General features: G+C 41.8%; 1 protein-coding gene and 2 non-coding genes across 3 annotated transcripts; all 3 read left to right on the forward strand.

Moving 5' to 3' along the window:
- The first annotated feature begins 314 nt into the window (after nt 1-314).
- LOC120030140 (eukaryotic initiation factor 4A-I-like) lies at nt 315-14281 on the forward strand. Its single transcript, XM_038975462.1, has 11 exons — nt 315-373; nt 1732-1783; nt 2114-2246; nt 2860-2999; nt 3679-3847; nt 4416-4525; nt 7785-7928; nt 8559-8696; nt 11640-11729; nt 12028-12107; nt 13020-14281. The coding sequence occupies exons 1-11, from the start codon at nt 351-353 to the stop codon at nt 13162-13164; spliced, it is 1224 nt and encodes a 407-aa protein (XP_038831390.1). The 5' UTR covers nt 315-350; the 3' UTR covers nt 13165-14281.
- LOC120030721 lies at nt 4082-4224 on the forward strand. Its single transcript, XR_005473676.1, has one exon. It is a non-coding gene; the product is annotated as a small nucleolar RNA SNORD10 (small nucleolar RNA).
- Nucleotides 12618-12760, forward strand: LOC120030722. The gene has a single exon (XR_005473677.1). It is a non-coding gene; the product is annotated as a small nucleolar RNA SNORD10 (small nucleolar RNA).
- Nucleotides 14282-16723: the final 2442 nt, after the last annotated feature.

Consider the following 16723-nt stretch of genomic DNA (forward strand, 5'->3'; position numbering starts at 1 on the left):
ATTCTTGAATGAGATTTTCTAACAGGACCAAAAACGCTGTTCTAAGATCAGTGTCCGAGCGCGCTCAATGTTGCAAAGGAAATACCCAATGAAAACCGACATTAAGACTGCTTTTACCCAATAGCTACATGCAATGGGAGGGTTATGCACCATATCCCGCCTGCTTGTGTGCAAATAAACGCGATTATGCTGTCAATCACTTATTTAATGACGTATGAATTAGCCAATGATATGTCATAGTGGGTGGAGTCACAATTGATTGACATAGAACTGCTGCAATGAAATCGCTAGTTTGCTCATCACGTTGACGTATATATAAGGTTCCTACCACATTCTCATCCTTTGTGATAATGTCGGCTGAGTATGAAGATAGGTAAGGAATGAACGCATATAGTTGGCAATGTATTGCGTAATATTGTTTAAGTTGTCATTTTAAATAGAAAAATATGAAATTTGTAACGCATGTGATCTGAAAACGTATGCAATGTTTGAAGCAAAATTGTTTGTTTACAGTCGCTAGCATATTACGGGCTAGCCAGTTAATGTTAATTTAGTGAACGTTAGCTCGTTTAAAGGTCCATCGACCCGGCTTTTTGAGAACTTTTGACTTATCTGTAACGTTGAAAGACAGCGCTTTATTGTCAATGGTATTAAAAGCTGGTGAATTGAGAAACATGGGGTAGGTTTGATTTGAAAACCCCTGCCAGATCGTTAGCCCAACTTGCTAATTTTCAGTGCGGCGGTGCCGGTTTCTCCGCATACACTTGAGTGAGGCTTTTCAAGCCTGGTCTAGGCCTTTCCGGAATACCGCCTGATGTGTTAATCTAGTATTGATAAACCCTACTTTTGAACATACGACGACCTATTTATATTGTTCAGGGCAACATGGTGACAAATTACAGGTCAGCTGGATGGCGAGTGCAGGGGGAAATTTCACGCACATGGTCGTCGTAGTTAACGGTACTTGCGAGACAATGGCAGGCCTTATGATAAAGATGGATTGATTTACGATTGCTATCTTTTTTTTCTGACCTACTTAGCACACCGTACACGACTAGTGTATTTAAAAAATGGTCGAGATGTGATATAGATTAAGCTGCCAAATACATCGAAAAAAGGCTCTACTTTGGGCCTAGTTGGCTAGCTAGCAAGCTAATCCTAGTTTGACACGTATATGTAAACCTGGTACCTACCAATCGTTTTCATGGGGCTTACTTTCAGTAGGAAAATGCATTACTCGGACGTTCAAAAACAGACTAAATGTTTTATTTTCTGATTTATTTAACTAATTTTGTATATTCAGTCGTTTACGCTTGCTGTTATCCCTCTAGCTATCACCAGCATTCAGGCCGTGAAAAACGACCATCTTGAAATGGCGGCTATGTAGACCATGGTGCAATTTTTCCTCGGAAAATGCCGCGCCCCCCTCGACGTTATCTACAGAACAATCTCCAGTGTGCAATTCTGCTGTTCGGCAATAGTATTAACGCTTATGAGAAGTTTAGTTGACTTATTCTAAAAAAAAAAAAAAAATATGTTATAGTACTGTCATCACCAAAAACAGTTTATTACTGGGACGTACCCGCTTGTCTAGTGTAGCCTAACGATATTTCTCGACGTTTTTTAAAGCTACAATATGCCAGCTTTAGATTGTGAAGCATAGTATTTCCCTAGTGTCATTATCGCTTTGGTGTTTGTTAATAATGACCATCTACTGCTGTTCAATTTCAGACCTCCCAGAGACAATGGCCCAGAGGGCATGGAGCCAGATGGGATCATTGAGGTGTGTATTGCTTCTGTGTGACAACTTCTACATTGGATGTGAAAGACTAGCTAGATACGCAATAGCTCCAGTTATAACTCGATAATGTGTGAAATCTGCCTAATTAAATGCAAACACTGTACATACTCAGATGGTCAAGATATTGTGTAATGAGGCCTACCTTGCTAATTGGTTTCCAAAATCTCCAATGTATGAAGTTAGATGTGGAGTTGCTAAAGGATGGCTGGTTTTTACCTAGTTTGAATGCACTGTCAACTAAAACTGGATAAGATTGTCTGCTAACTTACTAAAATATAATGTGGATGTCTATATTCTGCCCTCAACCTACAGAGCAACTGGAATGAGATCGTGGACAGTTTTGATGAGATGAACCTGGGTGAGAAGCTGCTCAGGGGAATCTATGCCTATGGTTTTGAGAAACCCTCCGCTATCCAGCAGAGGGCCATCCTCCCTTGTATCAAGGGTGAGTACTCAACCACACCCACTTTTCAGATGCAAGGCATAATGGTAAAATACTACATCTAAACCTTGTGGGATTATTCCAACAAGGAACTAGCCATTTCACCTTAGTGACTGAAATCGGCATTTTTCTTAGCTCGTCTGCTTGAAAAGACGAATAACAGTCACTTAAGCACTTTTAGTACCTTCCGTTTAAGTCTTTCCTTCTGCATGTTGACTTCATGCCCCCTGTCAACTGGGCAAGGCGGTGTCCTCTAATGGCACTGAATCTTATATCTGTCAGGGGAAGAGAATCAGTCCATGTTCATCCCAGCCAGCTCTGTTCAGTGAGGAATAGGCTGGTTCATGCTATGGGCACAAATGACATAAACTAGTCACATTTAGTTCATTTTGGTCTAAGTAGCTGATATTTACTGCCTTATTGAAACAATTCTGAAAGCAAACTGGTATTGGTTGGAGGTGCTTTCTGGTCTAGTTTGTGTTTTGATGTAACATTCTAGGGAAAAGCATTGGATAACACCCAAAGAGTAACGGTATAGGAAACCTACCACTAAATCAGCCGTAGTGTGTATGAACTTTATTTATATATTGAGCTTGGCATTCTTGTCTGTCTCCAGGTTATGATGTGATTGCACAGGCTCAGTCTGGTACTGGGAAGACTGCGACCTTTGCCATATCCATCCTGCAGCAGATTGACATGGAGCTGAAGGGCACACAAGCCCTGGTCCTGGCTCCCACCAGAGAGTTGGCTCAGCAGGTGTGTTGACAAGGGAGGAGAGGGGATGAGCTGGACAATAAAAGGAATTAAAAACAAATGGGTAATGTTCACATCTCTAGCATGAAACCGTTGCATTTCTTGTCCTGTGGTCCTATATCCAAGAATTGCATTTGAAGTAACTTTAGTGGGTTTAGATTCTGGCTTATCATTGACTGCTTTTAAAACATGCCACAAAGCTAACTTTGGTTTGGCCTGGGTTTAAGTAGCTGCCACTGAAGCCAGAGGTGTCGGTAGTTTTGAAATGTTAACAGCTGACATTCTGCTAACCCTGGGTCAACCCTGAAATGTCACAATTCCAAACTTGGGACTTTTTATTTGTTGACCTCATTAACCCCCCTGTCAACTGGGCAAGGCAGTGTCCTCTAATGGCACTGAGTCTTATATCTGGCAGGGGAAGAGAAACAGTCCATGTTCATCCCAGCCAGCTCTGTTCAGTGAGGAATAGGCTGGTTCATGCTATGGGCACAGATGTATATCTGATGTGCTTCCAACATATACAGTTGAGAGGTTTTGATGTGGGTAACAGGTGGCAGTCTTACAAACTACAGTGTTGTCTTGAGTAAAGAACACAACCCCGCTATAGTCTGAAACCATTCTATATTTCTCCCCTGATTGTTAATTTGAACATTACTATAATAACTCCTCCTCCCCTCAATAGATCCAGAAGGTCATCCTGGCACTGGGTGACTACATGGGAGCCTCCTGCCATGCCTGTATTGGAGGGACCAACGTCCGTAACGAGGTCACCAAGCTGCAGGCTGAGGCTCCTCACATAGTGGTGGGGACCCCTGGTCGCGTGTTTGATATGTTGAACCGCAAATACCTGGGTAAGTAGGGGTTAAACGGTTCATTGACCATCAATGGGTGAATATCTGCCTGGAGTGAAAAAAAGAAAGAAAAAAAAGTAATTTAATACGCGTTATCCAATTCACCACATGTAGTAGTTGACCAATAAATAGTGTAGCGGTAACATCAATGGTTTGTTGCACATTTTGTTCCTTAGTAGCACCCAGGTGTGCAGTTCATAATACCTTTGATTGGCGGGGTAGGTTTCTAGAGCTGTATAATGATGAAATCCATGCGTGTCAACTGACTCTGGAACCCCCTGAGTGTTCTAGTTCTACCACTCAGCGTTCTGTTGGCTGGTGTGTTCTGGACCTCAGGGCTCTGGAACTCATGATCAGATTCCACACTGGCTGAATACAGTATTTTTCAATGACTCAACCTGGTTTGTACATAGTAAATGCATTGAATCAGATTGTTCACTGGGCATTTGCCCTCATTTTATCCCTTCTGCAATGAATGTAGTAGTGATAATACCAGTGAAGAAAGAATGAAGTGACTACTTGTAGATGTATTTTCAATGTTGCATCACTCCACCTTGCCTCCATGCAGCCTCCAAGAACATCAAGATGTTTGTGCTGGATGAGGCTGATGAGATGTTGAGTCGTGGTTTCAAGGACCAGATCTACGAGATCTTCCAGAAGCTCCCCACCAGCACGCAGGTATGTCATTCTGACTTGTACTAACCCCAACCCACCAGCACTATTACACCCATCTGTAGTAGCTCGAATCTGATTGGAATTAACTTTTTTTGACTTTCCTGTATCTGTTTCCTCTAGCTTGAAATATTTGCCATGGTAGTCATTGCTAAAGTGCATTGTCTTAAGGACATTTAGTTAGATTGCATAAGTTACTTATTACATATTTTAGCTAACTGGTCTGTAGGACAGGCTTAACTGCATTGCTGTGTACTTTGCTTTTTGTTATGAACTTGATTCAGTTTAACTGCTCTCCAGTGACTGCCTCAGTCCCAACCCATAACTTATTAGCAGTTTACAACTTAGTCACCGGTTGCCCAACTTTCAGTTTACAACTTTTCAGAACACCAGTCACTCCTGTGCGTGTGGTTGGCATTACCTCTTCCCTGAGGTTGAACTGTTGTTGACTTCAAGGGGATATTTGTTTGATGTAATTTTCTCGTGTGAAGGTCCATTCTCCGCCCTTGCTGGTCCGAGACCCAGAAACTGTGGTAGAGGTCGACCGATTATGATTTTTCTATGTCGGTACCGATTTAACCGGCTGATTATTTTATTTGTAATAATGACAATTACAACAATACTGAATGAACACGTATTTTAACTTAATATAATACATCAATAAAATAAATTTAGCCCCAAATAAATAATGATATCTCCAATTTGGTTTAAATAATGCAAAAACAAAGTGTTGGAGAAGAAAGTACTACGAGCCACCCTCGTAGCAGCGTTACCCATGCAGAGCAAGGCGAACAACTACTCCAAGTCTCAGAGCGAGTGACGTTTGAAACGCTATTAGCGTGCACCATGTTTGCTGCTGGCAAACGCACGGAAGGGTTTGAATGAATGCTTACTAGCCTGCTGGAGCCTACCATTTCTCAGTCAGTCTGCTCTATCAAATCATAGACTTAATTTTAACATAACACACAGAAATACGAGCCATAGGTCATTAAAATGGTAGAATCTGGAAACTATCTCAAACAAAAGGTTTATTCTTTCAGTGAAATAAGGAACGTTCTGTATTTTATCTAACGGGTGGCATCCAGAAGTCTAAATATTCCTGTTACATTGCACAACCTTCAATGTTATGTCATAATTATGTAAAATTCTGGCAAATTAGTTCGCAACGAGCCAGGCGGCCCAAACTGTTGCATATACCCTGAGTCTGTGTGCAATGAACGCAAGAGAAGTGACATGATTTCACATGGTTAATATTGCCTGCTAACCTGGATTTCTTTTAGCTAAATATGCGGGTTTAAAAATATATACTTCTGTGTATTCGTCTAAAGAAAAGCATTGATGTTTATGGTTAGGTGCAGTCGTGCGACTATTGTGCTTTTTTCGCAAATGCGCTTTTGTAAATCATCCCCCGTTTGGCAAAGTTGGCTGTCTTTGTTAGGAAGAAATAGTCTTCACTCAGTTCGCAACGAGCCAGGCGGCCCAAACTGCTGCCTATACCCGGACTCTGTTGCAAGAGAAGTGACACAAAGAAATTCATGTTAGCAGGCAATATTAACTAAATATGCAGGTTTAAAAATATATACTTGTGTTTTGATTTTAAGGAAGGCATGGATATTTGTGGTTAGGTACACGTTGGAGCAACGAAAGTCCTTTTTCGCAAATGCGCACCGCATCGATTATATGCAACGCAGGACACGCTAGATAAACTAGTAATATCATCAATCATGTGTAGTTAGCCTTTCTAGGACAGGTTCCGCCAGCGGAACCCCTCGACAACATTCTGCTGGAAATTCAAAACTTTTTTACAAATAGAGAAAATTATTCACTAACCTTTGATCATCAGATGACACTCATAGGACATCATGTTACACAATACATGTATGTTTTGTTCGTTAATGTGCATGTTTATATCCAAAAATCTGTTTATTGGCGTCGTGTTCAGAAATGCCTCCAAGTCATAAACTTTGAAAGATGCATGATTTACATAGAATTAAAGATAAACTTCAAAAAGTTATTACAGGTCAAATAAATTTGTCAAACTAACTATAGAATCAATCTTCAGGATGTTGTTATCCTAAATATTCAATAACGTTCCAACCGGAGAATTCCTTTTGTGTCTGTAGAAATAATGGAACGCAAGTCGCTATCATGTGGAATGCGCGTGACCAGGACCTGGTTCTCTGCCAGACCACTGACTCAAACAGCCCCCATCCACCCTAACATCACAGAAGCTTCATTCAATGTTCTACAGACTGTTGACATCTAGTGGAAGGCGTAGGAAGTGCAAACAGATCCATATCCCACTGGCATTTCAATAGGCGATGAGTTGAAAATCAAACTGTCTCAGAATTCCCACTTCCTGTTTGTTTTTGCCTGCCATATGAGTTCTGTTATACTCACAGACATGATTCAAACAGTTTTAGAAACTTCAGTGTTTTCTATCCAATAATAATATGCATATATTAGCATCTGGGACAGAGTAGGAGGCAGTTCACTTTGGGCACGCTATTCATCCAAAGTGAAAATGCTGCCCCCTATCCCTAAAAAGTTGACTAGTGATTATGATTGTATTTTTATAAGATCGGTTTAATGCTAGCTAGCAACTTACCTTGGCTTCTTACTGCATTCGCGTAACAGGCAGGCTCCTCGTGGAGTGCAATGAGAGGCAGGTGGTTAGAGCGTTGGACTAGTTAACCGTAAGGTTGCAAGATTGAATCCCCGAGCTGACAAGGTAAAAATCTGTCGTTCTGCCCATGAACAGGGCAGTTAACCCACCGTTCTAGGCCGTCATTGAAAATAAGAATTGTTCTTAACTAACTTGCTTTGTTAAATAAAGGTGTAAAAAAAATATGGCCAAATCGGTGACCAAAAATACCGATTACCGATTGTTATGAAAACTTGAACTCGGCCATTCCGATTAATCGGTCGACCTCTAAACTGTGGTAGTGTCTATTTGTTAGTAGGTGAATGGAAGAGTTCTCCCCACCATGCGCCTGAAAATATTCTACTTAGTTTTAATCTAAAATGTCTTGCTTGATTTGTTTTAAATCACTTTTGGGAGACGCCCTCTTGACAAAGGCGCCTAGTGAATTGACTCTCCCGCTCCTCGATTACCTTTGACCTTTTTCAAAGGGAGGCGAAGACTTAGGCGTAAAGCAAATACAATTGACAAAAGGCCATTGACTTAAACACATCTAACAACCCTTTATTTTTCCTGTTACATCAAGTAGTTAAACATGCCCTTTAACCTCTGCCACCCCTCTAGGTGGTGCTGCTGTCTGCCACCATGCCCCAGGATGTCCTGGAGGTCACCAAGAAGTTCATGCGTGAGCCAATCCGCATCCTGGTCAAGAAGGAGGAGCTTACCCTGGAGGGTATCCGACAGTTCTACATCAATGTGGAGAAAGAGGTGTGCGTTGCCCTTAGGCACAGATCTAAGATGGGGTTGCATTTGGTCCAATATCTCGCTAGAATCGATTTGGCCTGTTTTCTGACGAGATAGTTGAGTACATCCTATGGCTGTGCTGCCTTCAATTCTGAAGTGTTACTATTCAGTAATGTAGCAGAATCTTAGCCAAACTTTCAAAATGGCTGCTGTAATCAAATGGGGGGGGTTGATGAAACTGATGCACGTCAACTGATCCCATAACCCCTTGGGCCTCCCGGTGGCCAGTTGGCATTCTGTCAGCTGGTTGTTAGCGTGGCCTCAGGCTCCCTGGGTGTGATCTGACTAAAGCTGCGAATGGCACAACTTCATGATTTACTATCCTGCCAAAGGCTTTCCACTTGTGAGATTTTGGCTCATAGATACTTCGGAGTATGAGTGAAAATATTGGTGGATAAATCGTCTGCATTGATGTGTTCTATACTTCTATTTGGCCATTTGTACCTAAACTTGCAAGGCTAAACTAAATGATACTAAAGATGCTTCTGTTCAGACCATATCCATATTGTGGAAGGTTATCAATGTGAGTGACAACTCACATCCTTGACTGCCTAGTCATCTTCTAACCCATTCTTAATGTCTCCCCTCTACCAGGAGTGGAAGCTTGACACCCTGTGTGATCTCTATGAGACCCTGACAATCACCCAGGCTGTGATCTTCATCAATACTAGGAGGAAGGTGGACTGGCTCACTGAGAAGATGCATGCCAGGGATTTTACTGTGTCAGCTCTGGTAAGACGAGGACTCTTTTGACTAACCCATAAGGTTGGATAGAGGGCACCACATGCATCGCTGCTGTAATGTCGTATGTGCCCTCTATTCACTTCTATATTCACTTCTATGGACTGACCTGACTACTCTAGCTGTTGCTATGAAATCTCTAGCAGAGTAAGGAACCCCCTTTGAACTTGAGATTTCTTGGGCTTCAGCCATGGCATGAATTTAACTTGGACCTTACGCTACAGACTAAATGCTGGAGAATTGAAACTAACGGTTTCATTTATGGTAATTTTAGATTGAGGCACTGCATGGTCAATTCAACATCTGCATTGGCCATGCAGAATTTACGGTGATACAGCCTCTGCAGAAGTCAGGGCATTCCTGCTTTAGCTTCACGGCGCTGTTGTCAAGGGAGCTTGTTTATACAGGACCTCTTGCCCCCACCTATCGTCAACCAATCATGTCAATGCGGAACTATATGGAGTCCTCGGCCTTGTTACAATATTTGGGAGGCGCAATGCGGTACAGAGCGCAATTTGGTCTCTGCGTGCCTCCGGAGGCTCCACAATTGCGTCACACCCTCCATACGGCATCTCCAACATCTTTTCAGATCAAGCTTAAATTGACTCTTAGATTTGTGACCCAGGCACAAGGCAATCAAAGTGATGTTCATAAGTGTAGTCTGATTTCCTTAACCTGTTTAGCCCCTGCGTTCCGCTAGCGGAACTCCTCCCACATTCCACTGAAAAGGCAGAGCGCGAAATTCAAAATATATTTTTAGAAATATTTAACGTTCACACATTAACAAGTCCAATACAGCTAATGAAAGATACACATCTTGTGAATCCAGCCAACATGTCCGATTTAAAAAAAAATGTTTTACAGGGAAAACACAATATATATTTATGTTAGCTCACCAACAAATAGAAAAAAGCAGACATTTTTCACAGCACAGGTAGCATGCACAAAATCAACCAAACTAACCTAGAACAAACCAAAGAAACCAAGAAACAACTTCATCAGATGACAGTCTTATAACATGTTATACAATAAATCTATGTTTTGTTTGAAAAATGTGCATATTTCAGGTATAAATCATAGTTTACATTGCGGCTACAATCAGAAATTGCACCGAAAGCAGCCAGAATAATTAGACACCAACGTGACATACCGAAATACTCATCATAAAACATTTCTGAAAAATACATGGTGTATAGCAAATGAAAGACAGGCATCTTGTGATTCCAGCCAATATTTCCGATTTCTTAAGTGTTTTACAGCAAACACAATATAGCATTATATTAGCTTACTACAATAGCCTACCACACTACCGCATTCATTCATCAAGGCACGTTAGCGATAGCAATAGGCACGTTAGCGTTAGCGAATAAACCAGCAAAAGATATTACATTTCACTAACCTTCATAAGCCTTCCTCAGATGACAGTCCTATAACATCAGGTTATACATACACTTATGTTTTGTTCGAAAATGTGCATATTTAGAGCTGAAATCCGTGGTTATACAACGTAGCATAACGTGCTAACGTAGCATCTTTTTCCCAGAATGTGCGGATATTTCTATTAGACTCTCACCTATTCTGACCAAATAGCTATTCATAAACATTACAAAAAAATACATGTTGTATAGGAAACGATAGATCCATTAGTTCTTAATGCAATCGCAGTGTTAGAATTCTAAAAATATCTTCATTACGACATAAGACTTAGTTATGGTAAGGGAATAACCAAAACCTGAGCGCAAAGCTACTAGTACACAGTTCGACAGATATATATGAAATAGCATCACAAAATGGTTCCTACTTTTGCTGATCTTCTATCAGAATGTTGTACAAGGGGTCCTTTGTCCAGAACCGTCTGTTTGGATTCAGAACGTTCTTTTTCCCTCTTGAATTAGCAAGCACACTGGCCATGCTGCGCTAAGCTCTCCAACGTCAACAAAGTCAAACAACGCAACACGCCTAACGTCCCGAATAAATTTCAATAATCTAATGAAACTATATTGAAAAAACATACTTTAGGATGATATTGTAACATGTATCAAATAAAATCAAAGCCGGAGATCATATTCGCCCCATAACGACTGCTTTCCAGTAGGCAATAACAGGTCCCTCCACGCGCCTTGCAGAAAACAGAAAATGGGGGACACGTTGTTCCAAGAGGGCTTATTCAACGTCAGACAGAGATAATCAACTCATTTTTCCTCTCACTTCCTCTTGACATCCGGGTGAAGGTGTATGACGTGCACGTATAGTCATACGTATCATGCCCATTTATAGGCAGTCACTTGAACAGAACATAGATTTCAGACTTTCCACTTCCTGGTCACAAAGTGTGCTGCCAAATGAGTTCTGTTTTACCCACAGACAAAATTCAAACGGTTTTAGAAACTAGAGTTTTCTATCCAATAGTAATAATAATATGCATATTGTACGAGCAAGAATTGAGTACGAGGCCGTTTAAATTGGGTACGATTTTCCCCAAAGTGAAAACAGCGCCCTCTGGTCCTCATCAGGTTAATGTAGCTGTCAATGTGGGGTTGTCCCATACAATTAGTGTGCGCGGCAAGTCAATGGGGTCGGAATAATATTTATACGATCTGACTTCACCCCCCCCCCCCCCCCCCCCTGTCAACTGGGCAAGGCGGTGTCCTCTAATGGCACTGAATCTTATATCTGGCAGGGGAAGAGAAACAGTCCATGTTCATCCCAGTCAGCTCTGTTCAGTGAGGAATAGGCTGGTTCATGCTATGGGCACAGATTTATTATTTTCACATTGTGTATAGCATTTTGACAACCCAGTCAAAAGGCCATCGTGGCATTACCACGCCAATGATAGTCTACAATATCCAAACTGGACCCTGGGTCCAAAGGAATCTCTCATACCAATGTCTTATGCATTCGTATGACTTGTAGCTCATGTCTTATCTCTTCCAGCACGGCGACATGGACCAGAAGGAGAGGGACTTGATCATGAGGGAGTTCCGTTCAGGCTCCAGCAGGGTTCTCATCACCACTGACCTGCTGGTAAGTCCCTTCCTGTTAATGGTGTCCCACTAATGGTTGCCCCCACCCACTCCCTGTTAATTTGGGCCCAGAACTTTCCTGCCAGCTTGGTCTTAGGTAGTAAATTTAGTCTGCTCTCCAGTGACTAGGTTCAGAGTCCCAACTCATGACTTATTAGCGGTTTACAACTGTTCTCTAATGTAATGTCTGTTTCCTTGTTGACTGACTATACCAAACATGTGCGTCCTCTTATGCTTTGTCACCAGTCGAAGTACAGCGCTAATGAGTGATTATTCCCTTGGTCTCTGTCCCGCTCCAGGCCAGAGGTATTGATGTCCAGCAGGTGTCCCTGGTCATCAACTATGATCTGCCCACCAATAGGGAGAACTACATCCACAGGTGACTAAAAGTGCAATTCCTAGAAGGCAGTGTTAGAATTGAACATTATGATCCATGCAGAGCAATATATTGACACCAGGGTGGTGTATGTTTGTGCCAACATATATCTGACTTTGTAGGTGGCACCTCTTATTGCTTCATACCATTATGAACGTGCTCAAGCGACAGTGTAGTGTTGGCCTTAAAGTTCTGACACCCTCAGGCATTCTGACAGAGGCCAACGACTAGTCTGAATTACACTGCCATTGCTAAAGTAGTCAAATATTACTTATGTAACAACTTTGCCAGCATGCCAGTTTTACTTTAGACTGATGTCAATGTTGCGCCCTAGCCAATTGTCAAAAGACTTTCTAATGGTGTGCTTAAATGATCAAAGGTTTTCCTAACTATTTTTCAATGTCATTGTATTTCCAAGCCACTGAAATGCACTTGATAATCATCAGTGCTCATTTATTAGAATGCTCAGTTGTGCATCTGCAAACATGAAAGTAAGCGTAGGTTTCTAGAGCTGTATAATGATGAAATCCATGCGTGTCAACTGACTCTGGAACCCCCTGAGTGTTCTAGTTCTACCACTCAGCGTTCTGTTGGCTGGTGTGTTCTGGACCTCAGGGCTCTGGAACTCATGATCAGATTCCACACTGGCTGAATACAGTGTATTTGATGGAAGTTGTGATTCCTTTCCATGTTCTCTTACAATCCATTTAGTGGAGTACACTGGTTAGACTTACAGAATTGGGGAAAACAAATGGCTAAATGTGAACTGTCAATGGTTCCAGATAATGGGTTGAACTGATCTCTTGTCCAGTAGCACCAAGCAGCTCCTCTATATGAAGCAGGTCCATTTCAACATGTCAACCAAAAGAGATGCAACTAAATATCCAACCTAAACCCTCCATTCTCTCCGGTCAGGATTGGTCGAGGGGGTCGTTTTGGCCGCAAGGGAGTTGCCATCAACATGGTGACTGAGGAGGACAAGCGCACGCTGAGGGACATCGAGACGTTCTACAACACCACTGTTGAGGAGATGCCCATGAATGTGGCTGACCTCATCTAGATTCTGGAAGATTTCCTTCTGCCCCGCCCCAAACCTTCTGTCCTCTCTCAATCCCCTTGGCTTCAACAAAACCCCAAACCCAATAGCCCCCTCCAATCGGTTAAAACGACGATCACTCAGATCCTGGAGCCCTCCCCCTCTTGACCGGAAATCCGATCCTATTTCACCTTTGATTCCTATCCTTGTGATTGAATACCAACTGGTATTCAAACTCAATACAAATGATTTTACTCTTACACTGGGGTTTTTGTCTTGTCCTCATAGCCCTTTACGGTATTCTGGTCAGTTAAGTATAGTATAGCTTAAGTTCTACCCCACCCACACCACTTTCCAAAGTCAGAAATGCATTGTCGATGGGGTTGTTCCTCTTTGGAACAACCCCTGACACCCTGAGATGGTTCTAAATTATTGGGTGCCCAAGCACTAAGGACTGATACTGGGTGATAAGTTGACTCCCCATAGAGTTTGATAGAGGGCACACATGCATCTTAGCCGTAATGGCTTTTGTGCATTTTAGTTATTTAGCAGATGCTCTTATCCAGAGTGTCTTACAGGAGCAATTTCTGTTAAGTGCCTTGCTCAAGGGCATTTTTTTCCCCCAGTTGTCTCTTGGTTTTGGACCAGTAATCTAAAGGTTGCTGGTAACGCTCTTAACCACTAGGCTACCTGCCGTCTGTGCCCTCTATTTAACTTAATGGACTGACCTGACCACCTTAGTTGTGGTTGTCTACTCTTTACCCCCAATTGATGCAACTTAATGGCATTTGTGTATAATGTTGGGAAGTGACTAGCTTTTAGTTAGGGTGACTCTGGCTGCATCTGACACTGTACCCTATTCCCTATATACTGCACTATGTAGGCTACAGGGTGCAATTTTGGACGCACCTCACTATTGTGACGTGCTTCATTGCTCTCCAGTCAGTGGGTGTTAATAGTTAAGTGTGACTATAAAATTACTATTGCCCTTTGGGGGGGGTTCTTGGAGAAGTTATTACGTACCAGAATAGTACTTCCGAAAAGACTACAATGTATCCAGCTCGTCTTGGGGTGGGTTTTAAACGGTGTTCAAGGAGCATCTTCAACAAATAACAAATAAAATGTGAGATGTGATCATGAATGAGTATGAAATGTTTCCTTGATCCTGATCTCTGCTGTGTGATTCTCTTGTTTATACTTTCTTTATCCTTTTGTATAGTCCGAAGTTGAGGTAGCATTATTTTTAGTTTGAAGCCTGTCGTGTATTGGTGGGGTGGCAGGGCGACTGCTGCTCAAGGCAGAAAATGTGACATTCCAACTTTTCCCAAAAATTCCCAGATTTTCCAGGAATCGCGGTTGGAAGGGTTCTGCAGCCCTACAGAGATCCATCTATGCCTTGTTTCCAATTGTCACAAACCCGGTTGTGAGGATTTTACGTTTCACAGGCTATTTTCTTTAGTTTATGATTTTCTTTCCAGAAAGATTAGATTTGAAAGGGTGTCACTTTTGTAACCTACCTCACCAAACTGTTGGAGAGGTCTTTATACGAAGGACCAACCTACAAATGATGGCGATTGTCTTTTTATTTTTTCCGTTTTATAAAATTGCCTCACTGGGTGGGTGGGGGAAAGGAATGTGCAGAGTTATTGCTTTGTCAGTGCTATTTTTTAACTGAATTTATTAAAGGAAATGTGATATTGTTAACATTTTTGAGACAGAAGCCGTGTACCCAATTTTCTACATTGGGTTCTGTATAGTATTTATTTTAATGGTCTTAAATAAAATAAAGGTATTTCTCCTTTTTAACAAGAACTATGGTTGCAATTGCATTCGTGTCCATTTTCACACATTAGGTTGTTAAATTTAGTCTATTTTGAATAATTCTCCTGGTGTTTGTAGTTGGTTTATGTTCAAATCTGCTTTCACATATTTAGGGTAAGCCAGAGACATTGGCCCTGTTATTGTGTCCGTGAGCATGGACAGCTCCATTGAGGCCAACTGTCTTGAGGTACAGTGCCACTGAGTTGGTGACTGAAAGGGTGCCTACTGCCAGTGTTCGAACCGGTATAAAGCAAATGTTGGTGACTGCCACCTGCAGTTATGGGATGTTTACTTACGAGTATAAATCATTGGCTGATCCTAATGACCTTGATGGAGTTGTGATCCCTCAATCCATAGGAAGTCCCATCCAGTTCAACTTAAACTGAAATAATTCAGTGGTGCTGCCTACGATGAAGCAGTCATAAGGTAAGCCTAGTATTTCACTTCAGTCTTTAGATGGCCTCGAAGAGTGGGTTACAAACTGGTACTGTTTGAAATCAAGTAAATCATGGTTCAAGTTGCATTCATATGTACTTAAGTTGTCACATGCTTTGTAGACAATAGGCGTAATAGACAGTGATAAGCTTACATACGGGTCCTTTTCCAACAATGAAGTTATAGAGTTAATAATTGTATCTATCACGCATTTAGACATCTCGAAGTCCTAAAAAACATCCTACCATTGCGACGATCTTGATAAATCTTAATTGATAGAGGTGACGGGTTACAAAAACTGGTGCTGTTTAAAATCACCACAAGGCGGCAACTATAAACCCAGTCAGGCTGCCCAACTAAAACTGGCATGAGGTTGGGACTAGATGGAGAACAGCAATAGGCGGTAGTGACTTTTCCTAGCAGGTTAGTAAAGTATTTTATCTAACTCTTCCTAACCGTAAGTTCTCTTAACCTATCACGTTAGTTATCCTAACCTGCTACGTTAATTATCCTAACCTGCTGCGTTAGTTCTAACCTGACGTGTCATTTCTCCTACCACGTTAATTCTAACCTACCGCATTAATTCTCCTAACCTGCTGTGTTAATTCTAACCTTAACCAGATTTTCCTGACCTACCATGTTAATTCTCCTAACCTGCCGCGTAAATATTCTTAACCTGCCGTGTAAATTCTCCTAACCTTATTAACCTAATTCTCCAAACCTACCATGTTAATTCTCCTAACCCGCTGCGTTAATTCTAACCTTAACCAAATTTTCCTAACCTACCATGTTAATTCTCCTAACCTGTCGTTATTCTAACCTGCCGCGTTAGTTCTAATCTGCTGTCTACTAACTAGTCGGAACCCCTGAAATTATGTTCCTGGTGTCTTGTGAATTGGCCACTGCCATCACCCCCTGGTGCTGCTACTAGAGCTGTGTTTAGACAAGCAGCCCAATTCAGATTTTTCCCCCACTAAATGGTCTTTTGATCAATCACATGAGATACTTTTCAGAGCTGATCTGATTGGTCAAAATACCAATTTGTGGAAAACAATATGTCAGAATTGGGCTGCGTGCCTAAATGCAGCTTACTTAAAGTACAGTTGGTCTGTTTCAAGTTGCTCTAGTTCAGGGGTGTTCAAATCTTACGCTACGAGGTCCGGACTACTGTTGGTTTTCTGCTCTACCTGATGAAGTGTCCCAGGTCTAAATCAGTCCCTGGTTAGAGGGGTAGAATCTCATTCTCCTCTCTCAGGGACACAGAGCAGGCTAGGCTATGGCTCGTAAACTGTCCCTTCACACCTCTGTCCCTAGCCAAATGATAGGT

Source organism: Salvelinus namaycush, chromosome 36 (genome assembly GCF_016432855.1).
Source record: "Salvelinus namaycush isolate Seneca chromosome 36, SaNama_1.0, whole genome shotgun sequence".
Classification (NCBI taxonomy): Eukaryota; Metazoa; Chordata; class Actinopteri; order Salmoniformes; family Salmonidae; genus Salvelinus; species Salvelinus namaycush.